Source organism: Tamandua tetradactyla, chromosome 22 (genome assembly GCF_023851605.1).
Source record: "Tamandua tetradactyla isolate mTamTet1 chromosome 22, mTamTet1.pri, whole genome shotgun sequence".
Classification (NCBI taxonomy): Eukaryota; Metazoa; Chordata; class Mammalia; order Pilosa; family Myrmecophagidae; genus Tamandua; species Tamandua tetradactyla.
In genome coordinates this window covers 15,739,405-15,753,187 of record NC_135348.1, presented here as the reverse complement: position 1 = coordinate 15,753,187, position 13,783 = coordinate 15,739,405, and the positions used below count along the sequence as shown (strand labels likewise).

General features: G+C 41.8%; 2 protein-coding genes across 30 annotated transcripts in view; one reads left to right on the top strand and one right to left on the bottom strand.

The window, feature by feature from the left end:
- The window catches only part of FHIP1A (FHF complex subunit HOOK interacting protein 1A), a 354,626-nt gene that overhangs the window by 330,091 nt on the left and 10,752 nt on the right, over positions 1–13,783 (top strand). For 26 of the 27 annotated variants that reach the window (XM_077139801.1, XM_077139793.1, XM_077139804.1 and 23 more), the window contains one exon: positions 2,048–8,958. The exons of the other annotated variant lie outside the window; for it this stretch is intronic. In XM_077139801.1, the coding sequence (XP_076995916.1) occupies positions 2,048–2,304 (257 nt within the window). In that variant the 3' untranslated portion in view covers positions 2,305–8,958. Of the gene's footprint in view, positions 1–2,047; positions 8,959–13,783 lie in introns of those variants that run through there. 27 annotated transcript variants of the gene reach the window in all.
- The window catches only part of GATB (glutamyl-tRNA amidotransferase subunit B), a 101,493-nt gene continuing 95,804 nt past the window's right edge, over positions 8,095–13,783 (bottom strand). For all 3 annotated transcript variants that reach the window (XM_077139817.1, XM_077139818.1, XM_077139816.1), the window contains 2 exons: positions 11,900–12,034; positions 8,095–10,437 (listed from right to left, as the gene is read on the bottom strand). In XM_077139817.1, coding sequence (XP_076995932.1) covers positions 10,309–10,437; positions 11,900–12,034 — 264 coding nt within the window. In that variant the 3' untranslated portion in view covers positions 8,095–10,308. The remainder of the gene's footprint in view (positions 10,438–11,899; positions 12,035–13,783) is intronic.

Here is a 13,783-nt window from a genome sequence, read left to right as displayed (position 1 = left end):
GGAGAGGAAGAGTGAATTTGAAAGAGAAGTATGATGAGGAGGAATATGAGACATTTCCAGGAAAAACCTTGTGTCGGTTGGTTCCTTCACTCATTTGTTCAGCAGCTGTTTTATTAGCTTCTACCATGAATAATAAACAACTGTGCTAGAGGCTGTGAAGGACCCATTATCAGATAGGGCCTTAGCCCTCAGAAAGCCCGAAGTCTAGGAACCGAGAAAAAGCAAATAAACAGTGTAAGGCTGAAGTTCACTGCAGGCTTTAGTTGGTGTAGATAAAATGGGTTTGGAGGCAAGAACGGGAGCAGAAAACAGTAAATGCTTTGGAAAGTCAGTGGACTGATGATGATGTTGATGATGGCTTGATGCTTATCAAAAGGTCTGTTATTTGATATCTTTGCATTCATTTAATCCTTACAACAATTCTATGAGCTTTTGACAGAAGAGAAAGTTGAAGTGCAGAGAGGTAAAACAACCTGCCTAAGGTCACTCAGCCAGTACATGGCAAAATCTGTGCTCTTAATCACTGTGCCTAGTGCCTGTTATGCTGGTATGATTTAAGTGTGCAGAACTACAGGGGATGTGTAGTCAGCAGAAGAATAGACAGTGGAGCTGGCATGGATAACACAGGCCTTGGTCTGCGATTGGTACCCAGGAGTATCCCATTCCCCATTGCTATCCATATATATCGACCTCCTGTGTAAACTTTGTTGGGGGTCCTTTGGAGAGTTATAGGGCTTGAGGGTCAGGGTGAAGGGGGTGACCTCTAAGGTTGCTAGTGTACCTCAGTGATGTCAACACTTCTTTCCTCCTGTTGTCAAGGCATGTTGTGATTTTTTGCTGAGTGGTAGCACCACATTTTCATTGTCTGTTCTGGTTCTTTATGGCATGAACTGTGGTAGGTAATCTAATGGGATATTTAAGGCAGTAAAATGGAAGATTTTTTTTTAAACACTAAAGACTGTAGTAGTGAGATGTGGAAAGTACTGTAAGTGTCAAGAACTTTTAGTACTGTAGTTAAGAATTCCCACTCTCAGAAGAGTGTTGAAAAATAGGACTGAATTACAAAAAGCAGCCACTGTAATGAAGACCTCAAATATAATGATATTTAAAGAATGATGAGACTGGGTAGGAGGCAGAAAAAGGCAGATAATTTCTACAAATAAATGAGTGCTGGAGATGTTCAGGAATTAGTCAGGGAAGAACAAACATTTTAATTAGTAAAATTGATTTGATGTGACACTGTAAATCACTTGAATATGTTAAAATTTGGGTTCCTATGATCGTAGAGCTGTTATTTAAATTAAGGTTGAAACCCCTGGAAACCCTGATTAAATGTAGGCATCTAAGCCATTTGCTGCCCCTATAGCTCCATGGCTGTGAGAAGTTCCCAGTTTGGTCCAACATAGCTTCTTCTCCATTATTTCCAGCTATCAAAGACTTCAGGGAAAATTAGAAAACAAAGGCTTCTACCACTTTCTTCTCAGTGAAAGGCTGAAGGCCCTGGCCAGGAAACCATGGGTCACCAGGGAGCCCTAGAGGCGCAGAGTTGATGGTACAGAATTGGATGCGGCTGGTTTAACCCACCTTCCCTCCTGTAGCTACACCATGTGACCAGCGCTTAATTAACAAAGATAAACCAGTCACCTCAACACTGGGAGGTTGGGGATCAGGTGGTACCACTAGGCATCCCTAAATATGCTTCTTGGTGAGCTGTCATCACTCCTGCCAGTGGCAGGAGATGCCTTTTTCATTTTTTTTTTCTCCCATCCTACATCCTGAGCATCAGGAATTCTTGATAAACCTTCATTCTTGCCTTGGTTTCTGCAGAGCTCCTTCATAGAGGTATTGGATAAAACTCTCAAATCACATGCCCTGTGCCAGAGGGTATCTTCAAATACATGAAATAAGGTATATGCTCAAAGGCCAGGTCTTCAGACTTAAGTCAGTTGTAGGAACTGAACCCATGACTAGAAACCCTCCCTACCACACACACTCTTCATTTAAGAGGGCAGAAGGTCACAGTGACAGTCCTTGTTTCTGCTTTCAGGTCCCATTCATGATGCTTCCTGGACTGGAAGTGGCAAGAAGCTTTTGGTGGAAGGTCCTCCAAGAGTGCTTCAGCCCACCCTGACCAACAGAGGCAAGGTGGCTGGGGCGCCCCCAAACCTGCCCCTGCCAGTGAGGAACACCATGCTGGCCGCTGCCCTCTTCCCAGAGTTTCTGAAGGAACTGGCTGCCTTGGCACAGGAACACTCCATTCTGTGCTACAAGATACTGGGTGACTTTGAGGACTCCTATAGTTAGCTATTTTTTTTAAAAGTGGTTCTTGTTTTATAAGATTTTAGTGTTTTGACTGAATGCTAAATGCAAAGCTGCTTATAAAAATTTCTACTTTGATATTTCCTGACAATACTTGATTTGGGGAGGGAGTGGATTTTCTTTATATCTCCTCTCTCTATAGCCAGGTCTTTTCCATCTTGTTATACAGAATGTAAGTCTTATAAGCTGATTGCTCCCTAGGCAGGTTTTTCTTTGCTCAGCTTTTTTTCCCCACAGTTTTTGGTCGTTTTCTTCCTACCCTTTCCCGTCACTCATCTTTAAGCTCAGATTGCACCAAGTGACTGTTAGGGCTCAGTGATTTCTGGAAGTGCCCATGTCAGAAGTCTGGTTCTTCAGGAGCATGTGGGATTGCACATTTGCAGCTTCCACAACTCCTGTTGCCTTCTGCATTTTGGCTTCTATTTTATAAAAGGGAAGAATAAAGAAACAGCCCAGCCCCCTCTTGCCTTCATTATACAAGCACATATTACATATCCCTTTGAATTTTACTTCCAGGACTTGGATTCTACCCAACATGTATTGCCTTAAGGTGCGGGCAAATCTGCTAGTCTCACTTAACTGCCTGAGAGTTGTAGGCAGTTAGTGTAGTCTTGGAGATAATTTGAAATTTGGGGAATTTTTCTTATTGCTTGAGAATTTTCTTTAATTAGTATATCATCACTACCTAAACACTGAAGACGGCCTTATTTTAGTGTGATTTGCACAAAATGAAACATACCTATGCAGAGTTACTTTGGTTTTTAGGACTTTGATCAGATAAAGCATGGTGTCATATAGTTCTGTAAGAAGACAACTATAGTTATTTTTAAAGTGCTTTATGAACACAACAAATTAACTTGTTTAGCTATTTTGTGGTGGGGCTTTTTTGGGTGGGAGTAGAATGGGGAGAAAGGATAAAGGTAAATGAAATGAAATCTGTAAAAACACTGGTAATTATTTTTAATTATGTTTGCTTATGCTAATATTTTGCACTTGTAGAGAAACAGGTACTGTATAGTACTTTGGGAGCTGGGAAGCAAATGCAGACAGGTCGCAGGGAGCTCTGCAAAGCCATACAGAAATTCCACCTTCTGAGTAATGGGGTTCATTAGAAGGCCCCAACATGATGCATTAGTACATTTCTGCTGCTTTTCAGCATGCACCAAGAGGCATAATTATACTTAGAGCCACAGTCACCACCAAGAGAGGGAAATACAAAATAATTGTGGGCTAAAAATGATCTCCTAAGCAACTGATGTTTTTGAATATTCAATTCCACTCCCTTCTCTTTTGGGCCCAATTCTGTAGGTGAGAAGCAGGTAATGAGGATGTGCTTCCCTGTTCAGGAGGGAAATTGGAAGTCCCAGTTCTGTTTTCTGCTCAGACCTGGGGGCAGCCACAGGTCAGGTGACTGACGGCCACCTGCTCTGGAGCCACACGGAATTGTACCTTAGGAACACTGGTTTGATGTCACTTAGGGGCCTTACTTCAGGAGGAGAGTGGAGGAAAAGAATTACATCTGAAACACAGCAGAAGTGAAGTAAGTTCTGATGTGTTTCAGGAATGTTGAAGTAGCTTTAAACTGATAGAGAAAGAGCTAGCCTATAGAATAGAGACACCAAGAGATCTGGCATGGGCTGCGTGAGTTCTAAGGAGCCAGCCTAGCAGTATTTCTGAGTCTAGGCAAGAAACCAAAGATACCAATTCATTGTATATCTGACTTCAGATTTGTCTATCTTGAAAAATGGTTTGTCCAGCTGTGGTGCAGCAGCCAAAATGTGAGGTCAGCAGATTGGCCTCCTCTAGCTCTCCGGTACCTAGTTGCATTTGTATAGCCCACAAGTCTCCCCTGGAAAAGAAGGTAGCTTAAGGTAGAAAGAAAGGAACAGTTAAGGATGGAATTTCAGTTGTAATTTATTATCCTTTACCTCTGTTTTGCACAAGTATTTATCTACCTGTTTGTACTTACCAAGAACATAAAGTGCTAAAGCAACATTGGAAACTCTATTCTTCAGGTTTTGATTTATTTGCACCTCTGTTTTCTGGTGGTGGTGGTGGTATAGCTTCTTCTTGAGTCCATGTTGTTTTATAATAGAACACTGTGGTCCCCTTTGTGGAAGGGGACCTTTCCCTTGCTTTTAGGGAAGAGATTGATTTTGTATTTCTTACTATTATTGTTAACAAGTATTGAGGTAGATTTACTTTAAAGAAGGACAGAAATGATGGTATCAGGGGTGAGACAGAAAAATTTAACCTTCCATGGGAGGAGGTGGTGGTGCTGGTAGCAAATTCATCTCATAATCCTCCCTAACTTCCTATTTAGAATTGGAAACTGGTTCATGTTTCTGAATATTTCAGCTTCTTTCAGAGTGCTCTTCAGTTTTTTAAAAGGGAGGCAAAACAAACTAACTTGGAAATAGGGAACTGGAAAACCCATTATGGTTGAGTGAAATAGCCAGGAGTGGTTTAGATAAGGATGGTTCAGGGAATGGTATGGTATGGACATGCCAAAGGAAAAACAACATAGACTTGAGGCTGTAAATAAGACAAGAGAAATTCCTGAGAGGATTTGGGATTTAGGCAGGCATGAGGATATACTGTACAATCGTCAATGACAATGGGAACTCCTTGGGGGGGGGAAAGAACATGGTAATGGAGTAGAATTCTAGTCCTAAAGTAAACAGGTGAGCCCTTAGCAATAGCTTTTTTTTTTTGGCATGGGCAGGCTCCAGGAATTGAACCTGGGTCTCTGCCTCGGCAGGCAAGAATTCTTGCCACTGAGCTACTGTTGCACCACCCAGCCATAGCTTTTTAAAATAATGAGTTAAGGGGAAAATTTTTTTGAAAGACATTTGGCATTCTTGAAAATGTGCTTCAAGAGTGTGGATGCTTTTCTAGGTGACAGGCTCCTGTCACTTGAGAGAACACAGGGAAGAAGGAAGCAGTGGTGCAAACCCTTTGGTACAGTCTATAGGTTGGCGTCACTGTGACTAGCATACTCACTGGTCCTGAGCAGTGAAGGCTAATCAAGGGTTCCTGGAGTATCATAACACTAACCTCAACTCATAATTCATGGTCTGATTTAAAGATCTAGACTGAATGGATTTTGTTGTTCAAAGAATATGAGAACACTGGGATTCCTAAAAAATGATTTCTGAAAATGGCCAAGTAAATATTTTAAGAATTAAAGAAAAAGAAATTTCAGGTTAGGTTCAGTCTAAAACATAGTTTCAAGGAGTGAATTACAATTTCTTGGCCATGATACGGGGATGTAGGAGCAACCAATTGGAGATGTGATTTTCTTTATTAGATACTTCCTTTTCCCACAGTTTACAGGAATTGTGGAATTGACCCCCATTTTATTATTGTTTTGGAAAATACTCTGCTGTACTGAGGTTGGAGTTTGTGTCTGCCATGTGTAGGAGGGATGCAATTGGTTCAATTACAGGTCCTCAGGAAAACCCTTTCTTTAGCAAGCGAGTTACTTTTGTTGATTGATTTTCTGTTCCCAAGACATCATGGGGCCAGGGTGTTGTCAGGAAAACATTCTTTTAATAATAGAATCTAGAAATGGGATACGTGAGTATTTGTGTTGCCTATTCAGTTTGGGCAGCCAGTGGTGCTCATGTTGAGTTTTTTTCCATGCCTTGAAACAGTTTTGCTGCAGTAGTCATTTGGGTGGATTTCCCCATTTCTTCCGAGGTTTGAGTTGTGGACTTCCTGCCCATTCTGAGTTTAGAGGAGCGTGTCTAGGCTGCTTTCATTAGGGAGCACTGCCCAGAAGGGGTGGAATGGGTCATTGGTGTGATACTAACATCTGCAGTTGTTGGTGCTACTGTACATGCTCCAGATCTCATTTAAAGAGTTATTTATTGAAATGGTGTCATGCTTGCCATTTTTATGAAATGTTCTATAGCAGGACAGCTATTATTGCACATATCATTTCAAGTCACTGGAAATACAGTGGTTTGCTACAAACTTCAGCCAGCTTTGTTGTATTCACTCTTTCTGGGAACAGCAGTCCTCTTGTCCCTGAGGCTTCATCCGCTTTAGGTCATTGTGATATTCCCATGCCACTTCTTGCTTCAGCCGTCAGACTATAAATCACATGACACTAACTCTCCATCAAATAATTGCTTAAAACAGAACACTGTCAAACAGGTTTATACCTCACCCTTAAGTCACATCATAGAAGAAACATTTAAAAAGGAGAATGGAATTGATTCTTTTTTTGGAATGACCATCATAAACCTAATGCTTTAGAAAAAGAGCTCTCGGAAGACTTTAGAATTGTTTTCAGGACAGCTTCGCCTCAGTAAATCCTCTCTGCATTCAGGCATTTATTAGGCCTTCCTTGTTTGGGAGGACCGATAATCCTGGCAGCTCATTAACTGGATAATCAGGGTCTTGGTGAACGATTTTCATTGAAGTTCTGTGGTGAGTAGATGGGGCAGGACAAGGTGGGGGGTGGGGGGGACCTTTAGTTCTTCGGCCTCTTAGAGTCCTAGAACTGATCATGATTTTTAGTTCGGACTGACCCTTCTTATCCCATCAGATCACTGTGAATTTAGTTCCTGTCTTGCAAGATGTAAGTAAACCTGTCACCAGCACAGGTTAGCAAGACCTAGGATTCTTTCACTGTGAGTTCAATATGCATTTCAGGCATCTTTTGGAGTTTAGATTTATTCTGTCATTTCAGAACCTGACAGGGTGATGGGATCTCTTAGGCCAGATTATAAATTTCACGCAGATGTCTGTGCTCCTTAGTATGTCAGCTGACTTTTATTGGAACAAGTATACAAAGCCCACCTGTGGCCATGGCTCTTTTTGCCCTGCAGATATTTTAAGAGAGGAAATTTAGTGATGACTAGCTTACTTAAATGATTTTTCCTAAGTCATTTGATCAAGGGAGGCAAAGGGAGAGGGTTTCAGTCAAATGCTTTCCATCTTACAGTCTATCAGCTCTGTTGACAAATAATCCAATAATGTGCTACAAAGAAGTATAGTAACCACTTCCACACTGCACTTGGTAATTGATAAATAACATGGCATTATAGACAGATTTAGTGGTTTTAATAAGTCACTATGTAGTCATTCAACAATGAAGCTAAATTTAATAGAATTGAGAAATACAAAAAAATTGTGCCATGGCCAAAAGCAATATACTAAATTTAACTGCATCAGAGCTGAGGAAGGGTACATACAACTGTAGCATATTTTTGAAATTTCATGGACTTCTTCCAGATTAGCAATACTTAACTAAGAAAGTTTGGGGGAGGTGGGTTTGTGCTCAGCTAAAACATCCTTACCTTGGTGTAATCATGCTTGAAGTTCTTTTTTCTGAGAGAGCTAACACCTTGAAACATAGGAACAGAATTTCACCTTGATGCATATGCCTGGACAGACAGGCAGCTCCTTCCCAGACCCAAATGACCCAGAATATAAAGCCTAGTAGTTGGTCCCACCAGTTTCTCATACAAAGCAGCCACACAGAAGGCCGTCTATTAATTTTGTTTTATAAATTAAACAAACTTTACTGAATACCCTGTACCAAGTGCTGGGCTGACAGTCCTACCCTTCTCAACAGGGCAAACTGACCAACTGTCAACTCATGCAAGAGTCGTGGTTTGGGCCTGGTCTGCTGGAGCTCAGTCAGGCTGGCCTGGGGGGAAAAAAAGAGTCGGTTCTCCTCGCACGTTCCCCCCGCAGTCACAGCCTCAGCAGGCACACACTGAGTGTACAGGTGTGTAGATTCCAATGACAGACGACGGGCAGTGGCTTCAAAAAACTATCGCAGCTACTCATACATTTTAATGAGATTTTCTCCTGAATAACACACACAGAACAAGACTAAAAAAAAACATATATTTAAAATTATATTTCAATTGAGGCCCATGTATAAGTGGAGCCATACTTCGTGAATTTCTTTAGGATGTTACATAAACATCTCTTTCGAAGATCTAGTTAGGTTCCAAGTAAGATGGGTTCCAAGTAAGATATCAGGGCTACTATGGCTTTGATTTTTTTCTAGTATCAATTACATCAATATAAAAAAGTTTGGTTTTCAGGATTCTAGAACATGGCATTCAGAACAATAATTACATTTTTAAGGAGCAAGTATTTTAACAATGGCATATTTCTCTGGGGAATGAGCAGTTCCTAATATAGTTTACACCTGACATAGTAGTTTTGGTAAAATGTCTTTTATCTGGCTGTACCATTTAAGTAAGCAGTTGATTTAAAATTGTCTGGGAAATTCTCCAGTGTTTTGTAAGGTTTGATTGTCCAAGAGGTCAGTCTCTTTGGTGAAAATGAACCTTATTATTTCTTATAAAATAAAGGCCCCTTCCAGATTCCAATCTCAGACCTTTGCCTGTTTGCTATCCAGAAACTTGTGGAAGGAGGAAAGAGAACTGACTCCATCTTTATCTGTCTTGAGAAGGTTTAGAAAAAATAACAAGAGCACTTTTTACTTTCAGGCCCAGTAGTTTTCAGGATTGCAACAGAACGTGGGGCACATGGCTTCCTGGGAGATGTATTCTTCTACAATTCTAAGTCACTAATTAAAATTTTTTTTTTAACATTTTAAAAAGGCTACTTCCTAACTCTTGTCTAAAATAAACCACACAAGTGATTTTCTTTCTGTTTTGGCTTTTTTGGTTGGGGAAGAGGGACACCTCTCCATTGTCCTTAGTTAGGGGAGCCCTAAGCAGTGGTCCACTAAACTGGTGACAGGGTGGAAGGGGGCACTTTTCTCCAGTTCCTCTGGTGCCGCTGGAGCAATGTGAACCACAGACAGGAAGGTTTTCCTGTTCTCCTGGGAGGACTGGAGGATTCATGGTTTAAAATCAGGGCCTTCAGAGTCTGTTCTCTTGCTTATATCATAATTTATTTGGCATATGCTTTGAAAGAAACATTTGTAAAATCCATCTTTAAAGTAAGCTGTGAATCTGAATCAGAGATAACAAAGGGGCCCACAGTACAAAAGGAGGACAGTAGTATTATTGTCATGAAAACAGGAGTGAAGGCAGCAGCCTGGCCTTCCACATGACACTGTTAACTGCACTATGATTGTTGTTAAAGGTCAAGATTTTGATTACTAGTTTATAATCTTATTCTTTCTAGGAAAAATAAAATCAATTTAATGTTATAGCTTTTGTTGTTTTAACTTTTTTGGCTCAAGAATGGGATGAGTGGGGCGGGTTATAAATTGCACAGTCTTTGAAGTATAACTTAATTTCTTATGTGATATTTCAATATATATTTTATCCATTAAATTTATTTGAAAACGTCTGTGGTCTTTTTACGCAAAAAAAAAAAATCATTTATTATCAACCCTATGCCTTCCAGGATCCCTACAGAGTAGAACAGGCAATATCATGTATGACTGGTAGATGGGTAATTGCAATGAATACTTTCTTCCTTGCCCTCATGAGATTTCCCTAAACAAATCTGTGTTTATGCTAGTTTGTTTTCTCATCTCATACACCAGTTTTTAGGCATAAAGCATAGTGTATCCAAATTACAGTCTGTCTGTCCATTCCCCAGGATCTAGAACAATACCCAGCCCCCAGAAAGTGCTCAGAAATACTTATTGGATGGATTGCTGAATGAGAAGTTTTCTTAAAAATGATGGAAGTACCTGAAACATGATTTAGTTCAGAATTATTAAATATTAGAATTTGCTATTTGTAAATCACTGCTGAAGCAGTCAATGAACCATTCTGATGCCAATGAAGCAAACAGGGTCATGCCTCCTGGTCTTCTGTGGAGGTGGTACCCCTTGTCCGGTTCTGAGAGGATAAGAATGTGTGAAGAATGTGTGAGAATGTCACAACAGAGAAGGTGTGGCCTTCGGGTCCTGGCTTGAGCAGGGATTAAAAGAGACCCTGGCAGATAGAGGCACACGGACAGCAGGTTTCACAGGCCCCAGCTCTCGATCATGGCTGCTCTCTTCTCTCTCACTTGGGCACAGGAGCTGCAAATATCTCACGATGACAGCTTCTTCTCCAGTATTTTCCTTATCGCTGCTGGATCTGCCCGGTTTAGAGTTGCTTTCCGGGCCAATCCCATCAGTTTATTTACAGTTTTGAGGTTTCCCTTCTTCACATTCATTACCTTTAATAATAGAAATCAAGAGAAGAAAATAGATTCCTACCTGAAAACCCAAAACTAAGGTTTAAGTTTACTGAAAATTAAATTCATTTTCTTTTGTTAGTACTAGATGTAAGATGAGGGAGGAAGGGGTGGGGGGTACTTCTTAGGAGGCTTCTAGGCTCCTGCCAAAGGAGATTTTTGCTACTCTGCCTTCTGATTAAAATGAACGAGCAGGGACGCTGATGTGTGACAAGTGATTGCCTACAGTTAGTGGAGCTGGCATGGAAGAACAAGGGTGCTCTCCTCCTGGGCGCCACAATGACATAAGGACACAGAGCTTCTCAGAGCCGTCCCTGTGAATAATCTCACTGAGGTGAATTATCAAGTCTAATCAGAGTGAGGATACTGCTCTAATTCTCTAGCAATGGTTTTCAGCAGTCAATGGAAATGCATGGCTTTCCTCCACCCCATCCCTGCCAATAAGATCCATTGTTAGAAAACAAATCAAAGAAATGGCAGTTTCTCCAGAGCAGTTTGGTTGGGGAGTGTGCAATGTATGTGGTGGGAATGACGATAAAAGGTGTTGAATTCTTATCAAATAACCACTGATTGGGAGGGCCCACCTGCCTCTGACCTCCAGCTCTGCAGCATCTTGATCAGCAGTAACGTCTGAGGTATCTGCAGTCAAGTGCCACAGAATGAGTCAGAAACTACTTTATCAGTCACTACAGATGAGGCAGGAAGAATGGAAATTGCCAAAACCCAGTGCAAGCTCATTTTCCTTATCAAGAGCTCTTTATAGACAGCTGTTAGTGTCCACAGCAAGTTGATGGGTAGGTGGGTATCATTCTGAAAGACAGCTAGTTTTCTTCCCCACTGAAAAATTCTCTCGACAATATGATTAGAGGGAGCAGTACTACTCATTTTAGCTTTTCTATTTTGTGTGATGCTCAGAACACAAAATAGCTTTGTTTTCAGCCATGCTCCCATCAAGAATTTGCTCCCTAATTTACAAATAATTTTCCTTTCTGCTTTTCTTCCCACCTTGTAAATGCACAAAGCTGAAGTGCTTCCCTGTCTTTTCCCCCCTCTGCAGACACACCTGCTGGTATATTATTGAAAGGTCCTCCTTATGGAGCTAACTAAAACAGATTCAAACAGCCAGCCTTGGGACATGCCTGGGAGGCCAAAACTTGGATCAAGTGAGCTTGATAAACACCCCTTTAAATTATAACTCCATGGTAATTAAATCCAGAAGTAGGAAAACAGGTTACATTTGTCCAACACTCACCTAATTTCATCTCTTTTGACCTAACTAAAAAGCTGACAAATACTGCATTTGTGAAACTGGGCCAGCCGTTATTAAGAAGAGCCTCTGGGCTGCAACAGGGAGCAGTGGAAAGGCTCTTGGGTGGCCAGGAGAGTGGACCCTCTCTCCTGCAGTATATATGAAGACCCTCTTCCACCCTGCAACAATAATCACCAGTTCAGGATGTCCCTCCAGTACGGCTTGGCAGAGCTGTTCCAGTGCTTCTTGATCATGCATCAGCTCAAGTTTCTTTTCTGAAACAATCTGCCCTGGAGTCTTCTCTTTATTTTTCCACAATTCTTCAAACACCTATAGGCCAGAAGAAGGAGACGAGGAAAGAGAAGTCAGGAGTCACTCCTTCTGCCAGCCCCACTTCCCACCACAGTCATGTGTGCCTTGGTAGGAATCAGCAGACTGAACTGACACCCATCTGCACGCACCTGCCCCCGCAGGAAAGAGCCCCTGCTGCCCGTTGGGTGTCCTGACTGTCCTGCAGCATTCCTGACGGTAGGCCAGGGGATGAAGCTACTCTAGATGGAATGTAAATAAGAGGAGTCTCTCCTGAATGCCAACTACCTTCTCAGTCCAGAAGAGGACAGGACTCTGGTTCTCATCGACAGGCACCCACGTGGCCCTGCGGAGAAGTGACTCCTCCCCACTTGGTGACTCAGATTGTGGGGGCTGCTCCACATGAGAGGGGGCAGGAGGTGAGGGCTGATGACTACTCTTAGGGCTCCTGCCGACGGGAGTCAGAGGGCCAGTGACAGATCTGTCTCATGTCCACTGAGTTGACTGAGGTGACAGTTTGGTAAAGGATGGGGCCACATGGGACCACATCAGCACATGGAGATTAAGTCTAGAAAACTGCCTGCTGGGAAACATTATTTCAGGGAGCAGGAAGGTGGCCCCACAATGAAGATACAAATGAAAAACAATTAAAAACTGAAATTATAATCCACAGGGGCCCCTAGAGGTAGAGCTGGACCTGAGTCGAATTAGGATAATTAATGGTTAGTAGTGTGCATATTTTTCTACTTAAAAAATTCTAACAACAAATTCAAAACGGATCAAACTTGGAGAAAAGGAAAACATTTTTAGGAAGGGCATTTCCTAGAGTGGTTGTTTTCCTCATTGCTATTGTTATTCTAGTGTTAGGTGGAATGGGGGGGCGGGTCCATCTGCTAGTTTCTTACTGGTACCTCCTTCATCTCAGCCTGTGGCCATTCCTCAACACTGAACATTCAGTGTCATTCTGGCGGAGAATGGGCAACCAGGAGCCATTCCTCTAAGAAAAACAGAGCTCTTCCTTAGTTAACATATACAGCACAGCAAATAAACGGGAAGAGACACTGAGTCTCATCTCAGCGGGGCTCAGAGTATCCTTCAATCTGAATCAAAACAAACCAGAGATATTTATCAAGGCTATGGACATGCCAAGCACTGTGTTTTCAACTCAGCTCATCAGAACATGGACAGAGAACGTGGTCAAATGTGTATGCAGGGATCCTGTGTGAACTCCTCAATAGGGACCCCCCTGGCCACAGAGCCCTGGCTTCCCATGGGAAATCTGCCCATGCTCTGAAAATAATGAAAATACATGCCTCTAGCTCAATTCATCTAATATTAACCTGACAATGAGTAAAGCGTTGAAAGAGGGAGTGAGTGAAAAGCCAGTTAACTTCCCCTGCCCTTCTAACCAAAAGGTTAGGATTTAAGTGACGATTTTACTTTCTGGCAGATTAGAGTAGACAGAGGGAAAATACCTGAAATCTTTGAACTGTAATAATCTAGCTGCCTTGACCTCTGATAATGATTGGACAGCCTTTACCTTGTGCCCCTATGATCGTAAAAACCTTGTGATTGACTCTCATTTGTACCCATTTTATCCTGTTTTTTGACTTTGGAGTCTTATGACCACTAAAGATGGCCTCCAGTGTTTATTAATAACGGGCACTGGGTAAGCCCAGAACTAACCCATGCCGATTCCAAAGTTCTCTTGATAACAGAAGCTGGATCTAACCACAATGGGCCTGCCTGACATACGCAGTACCTTAGACT